The sequence below is a fragment of the Convolutriloba macropyga genome, chromosome 5 (assembly GCF_964194025.1).
Source record: "Convolutriloba macropyga chromosome 5, txConMacr16.3, whole genome shotgun sequence".
Lineage (NCBI taxonomy): Eukaryota > Metazoa > Xenacoelomorpha > Acoela > Convolutidae > Convolutriloba > Convolutriloba macropyga.
The window spans coordinates 29,365,185-29,384,005 of NC_134472.1; the positions used below are offsets into that span (position 1 = coordinate 29,365,185).

An 18,821-nucleotide genomic window follows, 5' to 3' on the forward strand; every position below is an offset into this window, starting at 1 on the left:
ACTGTTTTTCAGTATACTTTACATGGACATAATTTGATTAAAAGCTTCTCCTACCGATGCCCCTAGCGAGGAGTGCTTTAAGCTGGACCACCTGTTGACTGTACTGGACATAGTCTGCCTTTACAGTCTCCAATTTGCGTCTGATGAAACATTCAATGTGCCACTTCTCACTCTTGTCACCTAATCACAAAGCACCACATCTTCAGAAAATTACAAATTTATAAACTACTGATAGTGACAAAATTAAATCAGCTTCCTCTTGCTTATGTTGCGAATGAAGAGCTGAACCATACTAGGAACATACATTGCTCCAAAAATAAATATATTCCTTTTTTGGACTTTTAAAACAAATCATACTCTGGTTAAAAACACTCCAAAATGCTTTTGAATTCTATTTTGCATGCATCAATGAGCAAAGATTCCACTGTATAGTATACATTCACTAGTCTTATTAATATATCAGAGCGATAGCCCGAGATATCTAAACATAACCGACAAACGTCGGGCCAATTGCTCTCAAATGACCGACAAGCGGTTGGCTTCGTCAGTAGCTAGCTACGGTTAAGTGAGGCTAGCTTTAGCTTAATTGAAGGGTCTTGAGGTGACCGCAGCGAGGGGGTGGAGGTGGGGGTCTAAAAATAGTAAGTTTAAGTCTCCAAAACAGTTTCTGTGAACCACATACTTGGAGACCAGCGAGCTGAAAGGCTCTAAGAGAACTTGATGCTCTCTGACCGCTACCTGTTTATTCCGTTTTTGAGGATGAAAAGTCAAATGGGTAGGGCGAAAAATCGGTCGAGCCAAAAATCGCGTTAAGATCAACAGAACTAATATAATTGCTATAAACTTCTTTTGAGAGCAATTAAAAAGAGGGACATTGAGAGTACAAGCATAGCTGCTGGTATTAAAAGAAAATTACTCGTGAAATCGCCCTTCATTCTCGTTGCCAGTTCCTCAATCTGTTTCTTGGAGAAGACGAATACAATGACGGGTAAAAGAGAGTCCCGTTTAAGCTTGGATAGCAGCTTGAACAGTTTCTCGTGCTTAGACACCCCACTATCTCGATTCTCTTTCATCGTCATCTCAGCTGACCTGACAAGCAACATTACTGAAACATAGCTGGCAGATTGCCAGAAAATAGCCGCAATAGATTCGTAGATCGGCGGTCTAAAAAAACAGTAAAAAAAGACAGACCAAAAAAATTCGTCTTTTCATTGAAGGCTGATCTGTTATATTTTGATTAAAAATCTGTATAAGTTATTGCTGCCTCTATTAGCTGATCTCAAATAACCTTCATTTAGAGTGACACACACCCATTTGACCTTATCTCTTTGAATTAAAGTACATAAAAGTCAATTTCAAAGTGAGGAAGTCATTTTTGAGAGTGAGGTAAGTCAAGTGTGACCAAAAATTTAATCACGCGCATGAACAAAATTCGTTCACGAACAAAACTCGCTCCACTAAGAGCGAAAAATGACGTCACACATGCAATTCAGTTGAAATTGCATGAACGAATGAACAAAAAGTTGCTGTGACGTCATATGGTCGTAACAAAAATCATGACGACGAAATAAAAAAACACAGCAAGTCCTGAAATACAATTCAAAGAATTGAATGAAAAACTTAGAAGTACTCTGCCTGCAGATCAATAGATCAATGCCAGCCAAAACAAAATCACCTCAAAAAAATTGAGAAACTAAAACAATCAAACAAACTAAACAAAAATATACTCATTACTAAACTCTTGAAGCTTACCCCTTAGGCAAAATTTCATCCCTTTAAATATACCAATTTCAAAAATATGTCAAGATCAATTTTTGTTTTTGAAATCGGTCCAGTATTATATCTGCATGACCTGAAAAAATTCAGGTCATGCAGATATTTTCCTGAAAATTTTACTGAAAATTGTTGTATTTCCTGAAAATTGTTGTATTAATATCTTCAGAATCATTTCTGTGTCTATAGAGGCTATCCATTAAATCAATTCCAAGCATTAAAAAATTCATTGGCTCAAAGATCGATAGGCAATAATTTTCAGAAAAAATCTCTTATTTCAAAAACCAGAAATTTGTTCTATTAAAATGTTGAAAACCGTTCAATTGCCCCCTAGCAGCTATCTAATAACATATTATCACACTCTTGATGAGTTTAGCTGGCTACTGAGGCAAGAATAACTCAATATAAGGCAATTTTTTTAAAAAAAAAACTTGAAAAAAAATTGCAACTTTCATAAAAAAATTTCTAAAATTGGAAAAGCTAAATTGTTGATAACAAATCCATCTAAACCAACAATCATGCAACAACTCTTTATCAGACCTTGGATTTAACTTTCTGGCACTTCAGAATGGAAAAATATCAAAAATTGACATAAATTTTAGGAAATCTTTAAAAAATTTCAAATTTGATATTAAAAAAATGCCAAATTTCGAAACATTTAAATGTTGAAAACCAATCATTCACTACTACAAATCATGCAGTGCTCTATTGTCAAAGCACAAAAGACATTTCCTGGCCCCTGAAGCTGGGAAAACTGAAAAACTGACAAAAATTCAAAAAAATTGAAAAAAAAATTGCAAAAATTAGTATCATTTTGCATGTTTGTACTAGTAGTACCAAAACGTATAGCTCAAAAAATGGTCATAACAAGTTATTTTATCTTGCAAAAGGCCTTAATCATTTTTGAAAAACTTCAACGTAGGACTAAAACAACAAACATTAAAAAAATCACGAAAAATTGCAACATTTTGAGCCCAAAAACTCCTAAAAATGACCTTTCAGCCTTTAATTAAGGCGATCCCAGCAGCTGCACCACTCTAAGCACTTGAAGGACTACCGAAGCTCACTTTGGGCCTCTAATGAAACTTAGTGCCCGCTGGGCTTTACCTGTTTATTCCGTTTTGAAAGATCAAAGTCATTGAAAAATGTGTGAACACATCTTAAAAAAAAACACAGCGCCCCAATACAATTCAAATTCATTGAATTGTAAAAAACCAAGAGAAGGCCAATAATAGCCCCAGCTATCGCTCTGCGACTATTAATAAACAAGCTTAACAATGGTTACTGATAAGATTTTGAAAACCTAAAAACAACATTCCCAGCGCATATATGAGTATTCCACGAACTTCGAAAGGAAAGCTTTCGTCATGCTTGTAGTTAAAATTAAACTTGTTTTTTACAATTCAAAGAATTTGAATTGTATTGTGGCGCTCTTTTTAAGATCTTTTCACACATTTTCATGACTTACGAAGTCAAATTGGAGTAGTTTTTTTGGTCACGCCTAAACAGGTAGTGGGGCAAAAAAGTGAATGGTTTCGCGGCATGAAAGTTTTTCGCTCTTTATTTTAAAGTTGAGTAAGAAAACGGTGTTTGAACAAAAATTTGCTTTCTCGCTAGTGGTTTTTTGTTCATATGCGGCAATTTCACTTTGATTTTCACTGTTCTTTACAATTTAAAGAATTTGAATTGTATTGGGGCGCTGTCTTTTTACGACTCGAAGAGGAGTATTGGAGAAGTCTTTTTTTAATCAATTTTATTGGAGTGATTTTTGAAGCGGGAAATGAAACGCATGAAAAAATTCGGAGGGATTTGGTTGCTGAACAAAAGTGAAGAGCGGAGCGAAAAGAGTGGTTTTTTCTTCATACCGTTGTTTTTGAGAGAGCGAGAAATTGATGTGTGAAAAAATTTTCTATGAGCGAGCGAAATTTTTTGTTCACGTGCGGCTTTTTAAAGCAGTTTTTTTCATTTATTTTGGTTAAGAGGTTTGGTTATGATTTTGTTTTAATTTTAGGCTGGTTTCGGTAGTGGTTTGAAGGTTTCTGGAAATTGATGTGAATTTTATGATAATTCACATTTAATTTATTGTATTTTGCTGATTTTCGGGCTAATTTTTGCGGTTTTTTGACGATTATTTTGTTTTACTGGCTCAAATGGGTATTGAAGAAACCCCTTCTACTTGAGCAATTTTATGATAACAATTGGTTACAGTTTTGTGGGTAAGAATAATTTTTTGTTGAGAAATATGACAAAAAAATGGCGAAAATTGGAAATATTTTTAGAGCAGAAAGCTTAGCCTCGAGTGCTTAGTGACTAATTATTTATTACCCCTGGTTCTATTTAACATTATATGAAGCAGCTTGTTAAACCAATAGCCAGCTACCCACTTGGCTGAAGCAAGCTACGACAGATTTTAGCCCCCTCAATTAAATTGAGATGTACAAGGTATTTTTTAATTGGTCTTGAACAAAGTTTCAAACAGTTATTGTAAACGTGCCTGTTTTTTTTGTAAACTTTTTGATTGACCCTTTTCTTCTAGAACATTCTTTCAATTTCACCTCTCGAGTGACTTCTTCACGCTTGATTTTTTTTGAAGTTTTTGATTTATTAATAGCCGCCCTCATCTTCTCAGTCGGCTATTATAGCGCTCCTATTTTTTTTTACAATTCAAAGAATTTGAATTGTATTGTGGCGCTCTTTTTAAGATCTTTTCACACATTTTCATGACTTACGAAGTCAAATTGGAGTAGTTTTTTTGGTCACGCCTAAACAGGTAGTGGGGCAAAAAAGTGAATGGTTTCGCGGCATGAAAGTTTTTCGCTCTTTATTTTAAAGTTGAGTAAGAAAACGGTGTTTGAACAAAAATTTGCTTTCTCGCTAGTGGTTTTTTGTTCATATGCGGCAATTTCACTTTGATTTTCACTGTTCTTTACAATTTAAAGAATTTGAATTGTATTGGGGCGCTGTCTTTTTACGACTCGAAGAGGAGTATTGGAGAAGTCTTTTTTTAATCAATTTTATTGGAGTGATTTTTGAAGCGGGAAATGAAACGCATGAAAAAATTCGGAGGGATTTGGTTGCTGAACAAAAGTGAAGAGCGGAGCGAAAAGAGTGGTTTTTTCTTCATACCGTTGTTTTTGAGAGAGCGAGAAATTGATGTGTGAAAAAATTTTCTATGAGCGAGCGAAATTTTTTGTTCACGTGCGGCTTTTTAAAGCAGTTTTTTTCATTTATTTTGGTTAAGAGGTTTGGTTATGATTTTGTTTTAATTTTAGGCTGGTTTCGGTAGTGGTTTGAAGGTTTCTGGAAATTGATGTGAATTTTATGATAATTCACATTTAATTTATTGTATTTTGCTGATTTTCGGGCTAATTTTTGCGGTTTTTTGACGATTATTTTGTTTTACTGGCTCAAATGGGTATTGAAGAAACCCCTTCTACTTGAGCAATTTTATGATAACAATTGGTTACAGTTTTGTGGGTAAGAATAATTTTTTGTTGAGAAATATGACAAAAAAATGGCGAAAATTGGAAATATTTTTAGAGCAGAAAGCTTAGCCTCGAGTGCTTAGTGACTAATTATTTATTACCCCTGGTTCTATTTAACATTATATGAAGCAGCTTGTTAAACCAATAGCCAGCTACCCACTTGGCTGAAGCAAGCTACGACAGATTTTAGCCCCCTCAATTAAATTGAGATGTACAAGGTATTTTTTAATTGGTCTTGAACAAAGTTTCAAACAGTTATTGTAAACGTGCCTGTTTTTTTTTGTAAACTTTTTGATTGACCCTTTTCTTCTAGAACATTCTTTCAATTTCACCTCTCGAGTGACTTCTTCACGCTTGATTTTTTTTGAAGTTTTTGATTTATTAATAGCCGCCCTCATCTTCTCAGTCGGCTATTATAGCGCTCCTATTTTTTTTACAATTCAAAGAATTTGAATTGTATTGGGGCGCTGTCTTTTTACGACTCGAAGAGGAGTATTGGAAAAGTCCTTTTTTTAAAATCAATGTTAATGGAGTGAATTTTGAAGCGGGAAATGAAACACGTGCAAAAACTTGGAATGATTTTGTTGCTGATTAACATGAAGAGTGGAGCGAAAAGAGAGTGGTTTTTTGTTCATAACGCTGTTTTCTAGAGAGCAAGAAATTGAGGTGTGAAAAAATTGTAAACGAGCGAAATGCTTTTGTTCACGTGCGGCATTTTAACGCAGTTTTTTTCCTCATTTTTTTGGTTAAGGGTTTGCTAAGATTTTCTTTAAATCTTAGGCTGGGTTTGGTAGTGGTTTGAAGGTTTCTGAAAATTTATGAGTTTAATGTTAATTCGGATGCTTTTCATGTATTTTGCCGATTTTTGGGCTAATTTTTACAATTTTTTTACTATTGTTTTGTTTTACTGCCTCAAATGGGTATTGAAAAGACCCCTATTACTTGAGCAAATTTTAGTAACACGTGGTTACAGTTTTGTGAATATGAAGCATTTTTTTTGAGAAATATGACGAAAAATGGCGAAAATTGGAAATACTTTTCTTAATTTTTTGCAGTTTTTCGGTTTTTTGTTCTTTAGACAAGTTTCTTAACCTATTATGACTTTCCTATTGTTTTGCGAGCATCTGTATACCGTATTGGCTGAAAAGAATTTGTTTGGATTTATGTGCTTTTGTAATATTAAAAATATATCAACTTTTTCCAGTTTTTTAGTCAAAGATGTTTGTTCAAAGAGCTTATTTTTTCGTGATTTGGCTTTGAGTATTTTTGAAATCTCGTACGTGATTTTAGTAGGTATTAGTTGTGTTGATGGAGTAATTGTGGCAGAGATAGTTGTTTCGGGGTCTCAATTTATGTCAGAATTTGATCAGATTTTTTTTTATCATATTTTAATAGATTTGATTTTTTTTTACTTTTTTGTTTTATGGTTTTATTTCAAGATAATCCTAAATTATTTGAGGCACGTTTTGTCTGATGAGTAGTTGGATAGCATTTAAGTGGATTTCCACTTCGAGTCGTTTCCGGAATTTTTCCGGCTTTGTTTTTTTTAAGATCTGTTCATATTTTCATGATTTTTGAAGTCAAATTGGAGTGGTGATTTTGGTCACGCCGAAACAGGAAGTGGAGTGAAAAAATGAGTGGTGTTGCGGCGTGATTTGTTTTGCTCTAAGTTTAAAGTAGAGTGAAAAAACGGTGTTTGAACAAAAATTCGCTTTCTCGCTAGTGTTTTTTTGTTCACATGTGGCAATTTCACTTTGGTTTTTAGTTTTTTCGATTTTTTTGGATCGGATTTTTTTCTAAATGGTTTTCCCCATTCCATTCATAGTTCATTCCAGGTCTAGTTTTTTGTTTAGTTAATGAAAATTCTTTGAATTATACGTCAGGACTTGTCCTGCTATGTTTTTTTTTTATTATTTTTTGGATCGGATTTTTTTCTAAATGGTTTTCCTAATCTATTCAGTTCATTCTGGGCCTAATTTTTTGTTTGAACCAAATTTCTCTTTTTCGCTAGTGATTTTTTGTTCAGCGGCATTTTGACCTTGATTTTGTTTTTTAATTTTTTTGATCTGATTTTTTTGGAAATGATTTTCCAAATTCACTCAGATTTCGTTCTAGGCTTAGTTTTTGTTTAGGCGATGAAAATTCTTTGAATTGGACGTCAAGACTTGTCCGGCTATGTTTTTTCTTTATAAAGAACTACTGTAAAGATTATGATTGGGGATAACTCACCTGACTACAGTTTCATTGACGGTTTTCTCATGAGTGAGAAATGGAATGAGTTCTGGCTCTTTCTTTCCCTTGGCCTTAAAGCCAGTGTAGAGGTGGTGTGTGAGGGGAACTGGCCTCTCGGCTGTAAAGACCACATTAACTAGACGCTTCTTAATTCCACCGATCCAGTTTGCAAATTGCATAGCGTTACCTTAAGCAAAAAAAAACAATTGTGAACAGAATAGAACGGACTCTGACTTCAGATGATTTCCATCAAATGAATGAATGTCAACTCTTTCGTAGCGCGGACCATACACACACCACACTTACATACATCTGTTATGTTCGATAACCGAATGGTCAAAACCTTGGTCTGGTTCGAGGAATTTTTCGCAGCAATCGAATTCTTTTGCATGGAAATTGCTATGTGGTAATAGAGTGTCCGCTAACCTACAGTAGCACTGAGCATAACAATGGTGACAGAGGGAGGCAGCATGATGAGTGTCTCTTCCCACACCACTCCTCTTTCCTCATCACTGATGTAGTGCACCTCGTCAAATATCACAAAGTCCACCTACGAAACTCTTATTACTTAAACCAGGAACAATAAGAACCTCTTAGATACGGTAAAATTAAGCTAGAGGATGCTTATAGCTCTGCTCATAAACTTGCCCTTATTGATGACAGGCATCGATATTTAAACATAATTGACTAACATAGGGCGAATTGATCTTTGACGACTGTCATGCGATTGGCTTAGTCAATAGATAGCGGGAGCTTATGGAGAGAGAAGAAAAGGGATGCATTCGGGAGGGCGATTAATAGAGGGGGACGAGTCGCACGTGCAGTGTTTGGATGGTACACTGAGGTGGGTGGGTATGTATATACGTTTGTGCGCACTCATTTATCTAAGAATGTGTGTTTGTGCGCGTGCGGTGTTTGTGGGAGGGGGGTTGAGGGGTGACCCCCAAAAAACTGACCCTCTCACTATGAATTTATCTTCTCAACAGTTTCGTTGTGATTTGTCGAAATGGTCAGAAAAAAACTATCAGAAAAAAACCAACAGGACTACATGATTGCTACAAATTTTGTTTCGTTTGAGACCAATTAATTAACATAAACCGACTAACCTGGGACAAATTTCTCTCGAACGACAGGTGGGACAATTTAATTCAGAATTCTAGCCTAGATTTTTATATGGGTAGAAAAAATTCCCGACTCCCGCACTCTGGCGTAATAGACAGAAGCATTAACCAATCGGCTATCAGAGCCTTGCGATAACTTATCTTACAACCGCTTTGGTTCTAGCAACAGACTTAATTTCTGAACGAGCAAATTAGGCCACGCAAAAATCAAGCAATCAAGCGTGAAAAAGTCACTCGCGAAGCGAAATCGAAAGAATGTTCTAGAACAGGAAAAACTTTGCATTGAAATACACAGACGTTTATTATAATTGCTTCAAATTTCATTCGAGAGCAATTAATAAGGAAACTAACAACTCAGTATAATTAAGAAGTCACAAGCATTTAAGTTTCGGGTCTTTCCCATTATAGCTCCCCTCCCCTAGAAAATATAGCCCCATTATGGTATATTTACCATGATTGGGGGGCTATAGGTTATCTGACCACTAAGCTGGGGGGCTATAATGGGAAAGACCCTAAGTTTAGAACAAAAACTTTTACCCTAAGTTTAGAACAAGAACAGGCAGCCGATTTCTTCAAAAAAATCAACCGACAATAGAAGCAAAAACAAAACCACTGAGTTTACTATTAAAAAAAGGGTCAAAGAGCACAAGGTTTCTTAAATCATAATTATTGATTAGAACATAAAATGAAGTTTTGATTTAAAATAGCTATCTGAAACTATTGTATCGTTTGAATGATTGAATTGAAACAAAAATCCGTAAAATTTCAACAGAATTTTATCATGAAACGAAAGCGGAAAACGCTTATGCTCAAAAAAGACTTGATATGGAAGTCATCAAAGATTATTTCAGCTTTCAAAGTGTTCAGTATAACAATTACGGAATAATCTGCAAAACTTGAGACCACGTTTTTCAGAAATTGAAACACTGATATACGTCAAAATGTGATACAGATGTTGTCGACATCAATCAGTTTTCGAAATTTTCTTGATTCAAAAAACAGCTTGACTTGTACTATTTCTCTCTACAAGCATTATTTGGTCAGGAAAGGAAATATATGATATTGAAAACTTAAAGGGTTGTAAACTTTGCAAGAAGCAGTAAATTTCAAAGTTGCTTAAGCAAACTTAAAATTCAAGCAAAAGTCAATATAAACATAAAAACGGCCTATGATCACAATATTCGGATAAATAATCTCAAAGTTCTGACTTTAGTGAGGGGGATCTTTGCTACTCTTTCCAAGTTTTTGACAATTTGCGCTCAGTCCTTATGACTTCTCTGAGCCCGTTTCAAATTTTGTTTATTTTGCTCAAAAAGGACTTGCAGTTGCCGAACAAAACAAAAATTTGTTTTAATAAAATGAATTGTACCAAACAAACGGGCTAGTTTCAAAAAGACCATTTACAGATGCGCGTTATCTGAACTGTTCTGATTAGTCATAAATACCACTTCTAAAGTTTATTGTTATTGGTACTAATTTCTGTATAATCGCATTAGGAAATAGGAGTGTGCCTAATGAATTTCAATATGAAAGCAGGCACCTGAAACATTTGCAGAACAATCAAATTATTTTTCCAGTTCATTTTGATTCGGCCCCAATCGGAAACATACCCGGTAGATTGCCGAAAAATCGCCGCCGTTGATTCCCATAACTCTATTGGGATTGAAAAAAAAACGAAAATATCAACAAAAATTGATTTTTTTATAAAAACATTTTAAAGTGCGATTTATTTTGATGTCATTTCGTAATTGAACATACTCCTGTCTCTCAGTGAGAGGGTACAGGGTCTAGTATCAATACCAATAAGCATTATAGATAGTAACTAAAACTTATGAGAACAAAGTTCAAGTACCGCATCTAAAAATTGGCTTTATGGGTTTATCCCGTTTCCATTTCTGACTTTGATTTTTTATACTGACTCTCTTCATTTGAAATTGCTTTGCTGAGCAGCTGCTGTTTAAAAGGACTTTGAGCAGAATGACAGAAGAGTGAAACTAGCCTAGAGAAGTCAAAAAGATTTCACGCAAAATGTCGAAAAAGCGGCAAAATGGGTAAAGCGAAACAAAGTTCGACGAATTATACAAAAAATAGAAGCGCTATAATAGCCGGTTGAGAATATGAGGGCGGCTATTAATCATGGGATAATCTATGGCTTCCGTCAATTGACCAGTACTTCATATTTTTAAACATAACCGACTAAATGTCGGAAGAATTGCTCTTGAACGACTAGTGGGAGCTCTAATCAATTGCAGCCTGCTGCAGTCGGGGGGAGGGGGGAGCCTAAATGGGACTAAGAAGTTCTATAGTGGGCTTCAAATAACCACATTAGAGGTTAACATATACCACTATTAAGATTTAAAGTAAAAAATGACACCAGTTTCGGCGCACTTTTCATTTGACTTTTAGTATTAAATTGCCGCCAATTGAGTTCAGCTGCTTGAAATTGTGATTGAGAGGGGATTTTAGATCACGCGAAATGCAAAAAGTCAAGGGCGCAAAAGTCACTCGAAAAGTCAAAATTGTCAAGCGAAAATTTTGCATAAAAAAGACACACGTTTACAATAATTGCTATGAACTACGTTCAAGAGCAATTAATCATCTCGTCCATAGATCACTGGGTCTTGATTTGAAATTATCACAACTGATAGCCAGAATAAAACTTTAAATTCTTCAAAAAAAAAGAGATAAAGAATGAAAGCGAGTCAGATGGGATATTTTGTAAAGAATCTGAGTAAACAATTTGACCTGGTTAAACTAATAATCGAGTAAGTAAGATACACATGGCTGCATTCAACTGCTACTTTTTATACAAACTGCTAATATGTAATCAGATTATTGATTTTAATGATTAAATTAAATGATTTCAGTATTATGGCATTGGGTACTTTGGTACATTAGGCATTTTGGCATTGAGTGAACGTGTCATGTAACCCTAAGTTTTATTGATCAATTTCATTTTTAAATGTTGTATAAAAACACAAATAGCATACATCAGGACTTTGATTAGCTGGTTATTCTATGACATTGGCAATTGATATTCCCGTGACTCCGATTGGGACCGAATAACGAAAAGGAAAAATGGGTTTTGCAAAGGTCTGAGGTGCGTGCTATTTGGATAGGAAGTTATGATTAGGCACACTCATATTTCCTAATGCGAGGATACAGAAAAAAGTACCAATAACAATAAACATCAGACATGGTAACCAAGACTAATCAGAACAGTTCAAATACCCCGAATCTCAAACTGGTCTTCATGGCTTGATCCCGTTTCTATTTTACATCACACTTTTGAGAACAAACATGTTCATGACAGATTGCTTTGTTTGAAAACTCAAGTGAAGAGCGCTTTGCGCAGAATAAACAAAATTTGACACCAGCTGAGATAAGTCAGTACGTTATGCACCACTCAGATACAGAGCACGTCTCATTACATACTAAAACTAATACCAAACCACGCACCAGCATCAAAAGCAATTAAACGGCAAGATTCGTTAACAAATTGAAATCAGTGGTATAAATACTGAGAATTTTAAAATATTGCAACAACGAAACGTAAAATAGAATTGAAAAATTTTGCTTAAAGCACAAAGCTTGATTTCTAGCACAGAAGTGTGTACAACCAATGGGTCAAAGGGCGCAGCTTTGTGCTAATAAGGAAGGCCAAACAGAACTCAAAAATGACGAAAAATAAAATCTGATTAAAAATAAACTTTCCATTGACTCTCACAAAAAAATCCGCCCAATCCATTCAAATCTAAACACTGTTCTTATTTGTATCTACACAGGAACATCAGGACTAAATTCCCACGTTCTTTAATTAAAAAACTAAAGAAGACCAGGAAATATGCTTAATTTAAAAATTAAGAACATAGCCGGCAGATTGCCGGAAAATAGCAGCCATTGACGCGCTTGATGCACAACGGGATTGAAACAGAAAGAGATAAATTTACCGATTTTTCTCCTTTTTTTCAGTTTCAAAAAGTGTTTGAATTGGCGTGCAGTTTCAGTTGGATTCTAAAACTATACTTAATTCAGCTTCTAAACTGAAAACTAATAAGCTTAATACCAATGCCAGCCAGCAAACACTCTAATGAACTTTGATAATCTAATTCTCAATGACTTAATGACCGGGTTTAATCCTGTCTCCTTTGATTGTGATCTTTTGACTTTGACAGTATTCACCATATTGCGTAATTGAATGCGTGAAAGAATTTAAAATCCATTCAGTTGAAACAGTGAGTGAAGTAAGTCAAAGTCAAACGTGAAAATCGTGAGTTATGTAAAACGAAAAATGTGATCAAAAGGTAAAGCGAATTAAAAAAAGGAGAGCGCCTAAATAATAGCTCTTGAGAAGCTGACGGAGGCTATTAAAAATCTCTCAAAATCTGGCCGTTTTCAAACTCCAGAAAAACACTTAAGATAAACATTCAGATAAAAACAAAGAAAAGCAAATTAATAAGGTTGAGTAAAAATTGAAAACTGATGAAATTTGATGAATCTGCCATTTGGACAATACATAATCTTGAACAGAAAACTAAAAATGATGTCCAAAAACCGAAAAATGCCTCAAAATTCGTTAACATGCCGTTAAAAGCGTTCAAATATACTAAGAACCCTTTAACATACAAAACTCATAAAACGCAATGCAAAACTATAGGGTATCCCTGTGGAACTAAAACGGTACAATAAGTTTACCTGAAACAAAAAAGGCTTTCAAAATGCCGCATTTGAAATTTTGCTGACTTAACGAAAGTTTCATTACACCTACATTTCTCGCACATGCTCTCTTTCAAGAATGTTGCAAGAACAAAAACCACTCACGCTTCATTTTGCTCTACAATTTTGTTTAAGAGCTTAAATTAGACGCTTAATTTTCACACCCGGCATTTCCCGTTTCAAATACACCACGCTCGATAAAAAGGACGCTCCACCAATACCTTTTTTCGCGTCGTATAAAAAAGGGGGCTACAATAAAAGCCGACTGAGAAGATAACGGCCGCTATTCATTTTTTATAAATTCTTTTGTTGATTTGAAATAATGTCAAATTTTTGAGATAATTAGACACAAAGTTAAATATGTGGTGTTCTTCGGGTATTTTGGCATTGGATATGTTTTCCTGATATCAAAGCCGAATTCGGACGAGAGAGAGAGAGCCCACGAATAGATTCGAATCTGAAAGTCATTCGAAAGGAGTCAAATCGCCAGACCAAAGGATGAGCTTAATGTGTATAATTGAGCTGAGGAAATCAAACTAGTAAAATAGCCGACAGATTGCCGGAAAATAGCCGCAACAGACGCTTGTGGCCTTCCATGAATTGAAACTAAAGAAATACGATAGACAGATCGCCCACCAGTCCTTTAATAGACCACTAGACTTTTTGGGTTAGATTCGGACTGTCAAATTTATGACACATGCTCTATAAGGAAAAGCCCTAAAAGAGCTTTTTCAAAATTGATATTCGAAATCAAAAACTATTACTGAAGAATTTGGGCATATAAGTTTAGCACTACTTAGATGCATACTATTGCTCTTTAACTAGTAAATGTTCATAAAATTTAAAGTTCCATAAGTGAGTTCAGAAGTCATTTTTTAAGTGAGGTAAGTCACGCAACTGACCTTAAAGCAGAAATGACGCCACGCGCACAAATTTTAACTGCAAAGCAAAAGAAGTCACTGAAGTCATTGAAAAAGTCAATTCCAAGCAGTCAGGTCGTAAGAATCATCGACGGAGACGACCAATTAAAAAAACACGATGTCCCCAAAAATAGCCGCTATCGCTTCGAGGCTATTAAAAAACAATCAACTGAAGTCATACGAATTGCTTTTGAACGACATGGCTCAATTTCTTTAGCCTGACGTCATTAGCTCTTGGTTCAGTGCATAATGCGACTTAAATTTTAAAAATGAGACCGACGTTGACGCCCTTTTGATCTGAATTTTAGTAGTATACTGTCACACTTTTTGTTCAGCATAACATTAGGGATGAAAGATCAATTAAGACAACACGCAACTCAAAATGTCGAGGGCGACAAAGTCAATCATTAAGTGAGATAGGTAAAGCAAAAAATGTGCATGAAAAAAGATAAGCCCACTAACGTCGGATGAATTGCTGTAGAACTACAGGAAAGGGCAATTAAATTTAGAGGGCGTAGCTTAGAGATGTTTTATGAGTGCAAAAATCCAAACAACAGGGATTCGAGCCCCGAACCTCCAGGACGTCTGATCCACTAATCAACAATGGCTTTGCTTTTCTTACGCTCACAGTCCCGTTTATATTAGCAACCAACTTTATTTCAGAATGAGAGCATCTTAGTTTACTCAAAAATGAAGAACTGAAGCGTGAAAAGTTACTCAAGAAGCCAAGGAAAGCTCTAGTACAAAAGTGCAAATTCGGTGATGCAAAAATTTTGCATAAAAAACACTGATGCTCACACTAATTGCTTCAAACTTTGTGCGAGATGAATTAAACAACAGCTGGCAGATTGCCAGAAAATAGCCGCAACAGCTTCGTAGATCTGCAGTCTAAAAAAACAATAAGACAGACCAAAAAATTCGTCTTTTCATTGAAGGCTGATCAATTATATTTTGATTAAAAATCTGTAAAAGTTTTTGCTGCCTCTTTTATCTGCACTGAAAAAACCTTCATTTAGAATGACACACACCCATTTGACCTTATCTCTTTGAATCAAAGTAAATAAAAGTCAATTTCAAAGTGAGGAAGTCGTTTTTGAGAGTGAGGTAAGTCAAGTGTGACCAAAAATTTTATCACGCGAAAAAAACTCGCTCCACTAAGAGCAAAAAATGCCGTCACGCACGCTTTTCAGTTGAAATTGCATGAACGAATGAACAAAAAGCAGAATTGAAGTGGTTGTGACGTCATATGGTCGTAACAAAAATCGCGACGACGAAATAAAAAAAAACCAAAAGAAGGCCAATAAAAGCCCCAGCTATCGCTGTGCGGCTATTAATAACCGCCTAAACGTCGGAAGAATTGCTCTCGAACGACTAGTCGGAGCCCTACTCAGTTGCAGCCTGCTCCAGTGGGGGGGAGCCTAAATGGGACTAAGAAGTTTAATAGTGGTCTTCAAATAAACACAGAGGTTAACATATACCACTATTAAGATTTAAAGTGAAAAATGGCACCAGTTTCGTCGCACTTTTCATTTGACTTTTAGTATTAAATTGCCGCCAATTGAGTTCCGCTGCTTGAAATTGTGATTGAGAGAATTTTAGATCACGCGAAACGCAAAAAAGTCAAGGGCGTAAAAGTCACTCGAGAAGTCAAAAACGTCAAGCGAAAACTTTGCATAACATAGCTGGCAATTTGCCAGAAAATAGCCGCAATAGCTTCATAGATCTGTAGTCTCAAAAAGACGGTAAAAAGACAGACCAAAAACGAAACTTATTCTTTTCATTAAGCGCTGAGATGTTAAATTTTGATTAAAAATCTATATAATTTACTGCTGTTTCTATTTGCTGCTCTAAAATAACCTTCAATTAGAGTGACAAGCACTCATTTGACCTTATCTCTTTGCATTAAAGCAAAGAAAAGTCAATTTTAGAGTGAGGAAGTCATTTTTAAGAGTGAGGTGAGTCAAGTGTGACCAAAAATTTTATCACGCGAATGAACAAAAAACTCGCTCCGCTAAGAGCGAAAAATGCCGTCACGCACGCACTTCAGTTGAAATTGCATGAACGAATGAACAAAAAGCAGATTTGAAGTGGCTGTGACGTCATATGGTCGTAACAAAAGTCGCGACGACGAAATAATCTATCGCTTCGCGGCTATTAAAAGAAAGACACACACGTTTACAATAATTGCTATGAGCTTCGTTCAAGAGCAATTAACCACATTAAGCGCTCTCACCTCAGATATGATGCTGGAGTTGAGATACAGCATCGACCTCAAGATCTCAGTGGTCATGATGAGACAGCTGGAGTCCGGATCAATCTGGACATCACCAGTCAGGATCCCATTTGAAAAATTAGGATAAGCACTGTTTCCCACAAATTTCTGTTTAAAGTCGCGGAACTTCTGATTGGACAAGGCCTGTCAATGTCACAATGCATTTATTTTTTTTAGATTGCTCGATTCGAAGCCGTTTTTGTTTCACACTTTTATTTTCTCAAAATATCTTTATTCTCATAAGCAAGTGTGCAAAAGGTATACAAATTTTAAATCAGTCTTTAGATCGGCAGTAGGCATATGAGACTTTTTATTAAATTCAAAATAGCAGAGGTTAATTCTAAAAAAATTAACAGAGCATCTTCTGAATTAACGCAAGTATAAAGGTAGAGCATGATCTTATTTCAAATGCTCACTTTGATTGGTGAGGTGTAGATGGCTTTGCGATGGTTGTTGACAGCCAACATTATAGCCCATTCTGCCACTACAGTCTTCCCGGCTGAAGTATGTGCAGCCACGAACACATGTTCCCTGTTAACCAACATAAGAAATAATTCAATCAAATATCAACCAGTCAACTTACTGAGAAGCCAGGTGCTAGGAATTTTAGACAAAAGGGCGTTCAGCTGACAAAAGAATGAGAACCTTAACTGATTTTTATTCTTTTTGGACAATAAATCTCATTCATTGGTCGATAAATCACTAGTTCGTTGGTCCATTATCTTTGGTGCGCGGTCGGGAGGCGCTCCAGTCTCCCTCTTCGTGGCCGCTCCGTTTGCGCTAGCTGATAAAAACAGGTGTATATTTGTCCATTAACGAAATACGGTTTTTAATTGGCCGATGACGGGTCTAGAATTAATGTACTTTCTCATTTTATAAAAAAAATTGTCGGCAAATTTCTATTTTTTTGGTTGTCAGCTAAACGCCCTGTCGGCCAATACGGCGTCCACCGAGAACAGTTAGATGCTGCAACCAATACGTCAAAAATTTAAGCTACAGAAAATATCTTGCCTGTTTTCTAGACAAACGATTGCGGCCCTTTGGAAAAAGTCAAGTTCAAATGGATATACGATCACCCGCTCCTTCGGCCAGTAGGGATCATCTGACGTCCGCTTCAAGAGACGTGCAAACTCAAACTCCTGTTCTAAAATAAAACAAAACAACGGCTTAAGTCGATTTCATTTAATTTTATAGAGTACATTACTTAAAATATGTATCAGAGTAAAAGACCAAGTATTGTATAGTAAAATACTTATAACATATCTGCCAGGTTGCCAGAAAATATCCACAATAGCTTTGTACATCTGCAGTCTCAAAAAGATGGTAAAAGAAACAGACGAAAAAAAGAAAATAATGAGCTGCTGTATTTCAAGAATATGTTGAACTTATTGCTGATTCCATCAGCTGCCCTTAAATACTCGTCAGTGAGTGACACACACTCACCTGACCTTATCTCTGTAAACTAAAGTAAGTTAATTTCAGAGCGAAGAAGTCACTTTTGAAAGTGAGGTAAGTCCCGCGTGAGCAAAAAAAATTAAGGAAAAAATAAAAAAAACATAGCCGGACATGTCCCGATACAATTTAAAGATTTTTTTTGGTCTAAACAAAAAACTCATTGACCCAAAACGGAATATGAAAAAATTGGGTAACCCATTTAGAAAAAAAAACAAAGAGTAATCAATGTAAAAACAAAAAACAATCGTCGCTAAAAGCGGAAAGTGACGTCAGGCACGCAACTCTGTTGAAATTGAATGAACGCATGAAAAAAAACAGATTTGAAGCGATGATTGCGACGCCATATGGCCGTAACAAAAATCCTGTGAACGAAATAAAAAACAGCAGAACAAGTCCTGACCTACAATTGACAGAATTTTCATTAACTAAACAAAAACTAGACCTAGAATGGACTATGAATGGATTTGGAAAACCATTTAGACAAAAAAACAGATCAAAAAGATAGAAAACATACCCGGAAGATTGCCGGAAAATAGCCTCCGTTGATTCCAAAAAGCATGATTGGGATTGAAAGAATAGAAGATATTGAAAAAAAAGATTTGTACAAAAACATTTTTTAAGTCCCATTTATTTTGATGGCATTTCGTAGTTGAACATAACGTACTTCTGTTTCTTAGAGAGAGGCTACAGGGGCTACTATCAATACCAATAAGCATTAGAGATGGTAACTAAGACTTATAGGAACGACGTTCAAATAGTGGGAATCTAAAATTGGGCTTTATGGGTTTATCCCGTTTCAACTTCTGACTTCAATCTTTTATACTGACTCTGTTCATTTTGAATTGCT

At 35.6% G+C, this 18,821-nt stretch overlaps 1 protein-coding gene across 1 annotated transcript in view; it reads right to left on the bottom strand.

Moving 5' to 3' along the window:
• Positions 1–18,821, bottom strand: part of LOC142340333 (superkiller complex protein 2-like) — a 58,510-nt gene that overhangs the window by 27,186 nt on the left and 12,503 nt on the right. The window contains exons 2-8 of the mRNA XM_075390908.1: positions 17,531–17,663; positions 16,936–17,050; positions 16,481–16,663; positions 7,917–8,040; positions 7,488–7,677; positions 917–1,089; positions 55–180 (exon numbers count right to left, since the gene is read on the bottom strand). Coding sequence (XP_075247023.1) covers positions 55–180; positions 917–1,089; positions 7,488–7,677; positions 7,917–8,040; positions 16,481–16,663; positions 16,936–17,050; positions 17,531–17,663 — 1,044 coding nt within the window. The remainder of the gene's footprint in view (positions 1–54; positions 181–916; positions 1,090–7,487; positions 7,678–7,916; positions 8,041–16,480; positions 16,664–16,935; positions 17,051–17,530; positions 17,664–18,821) is intronic.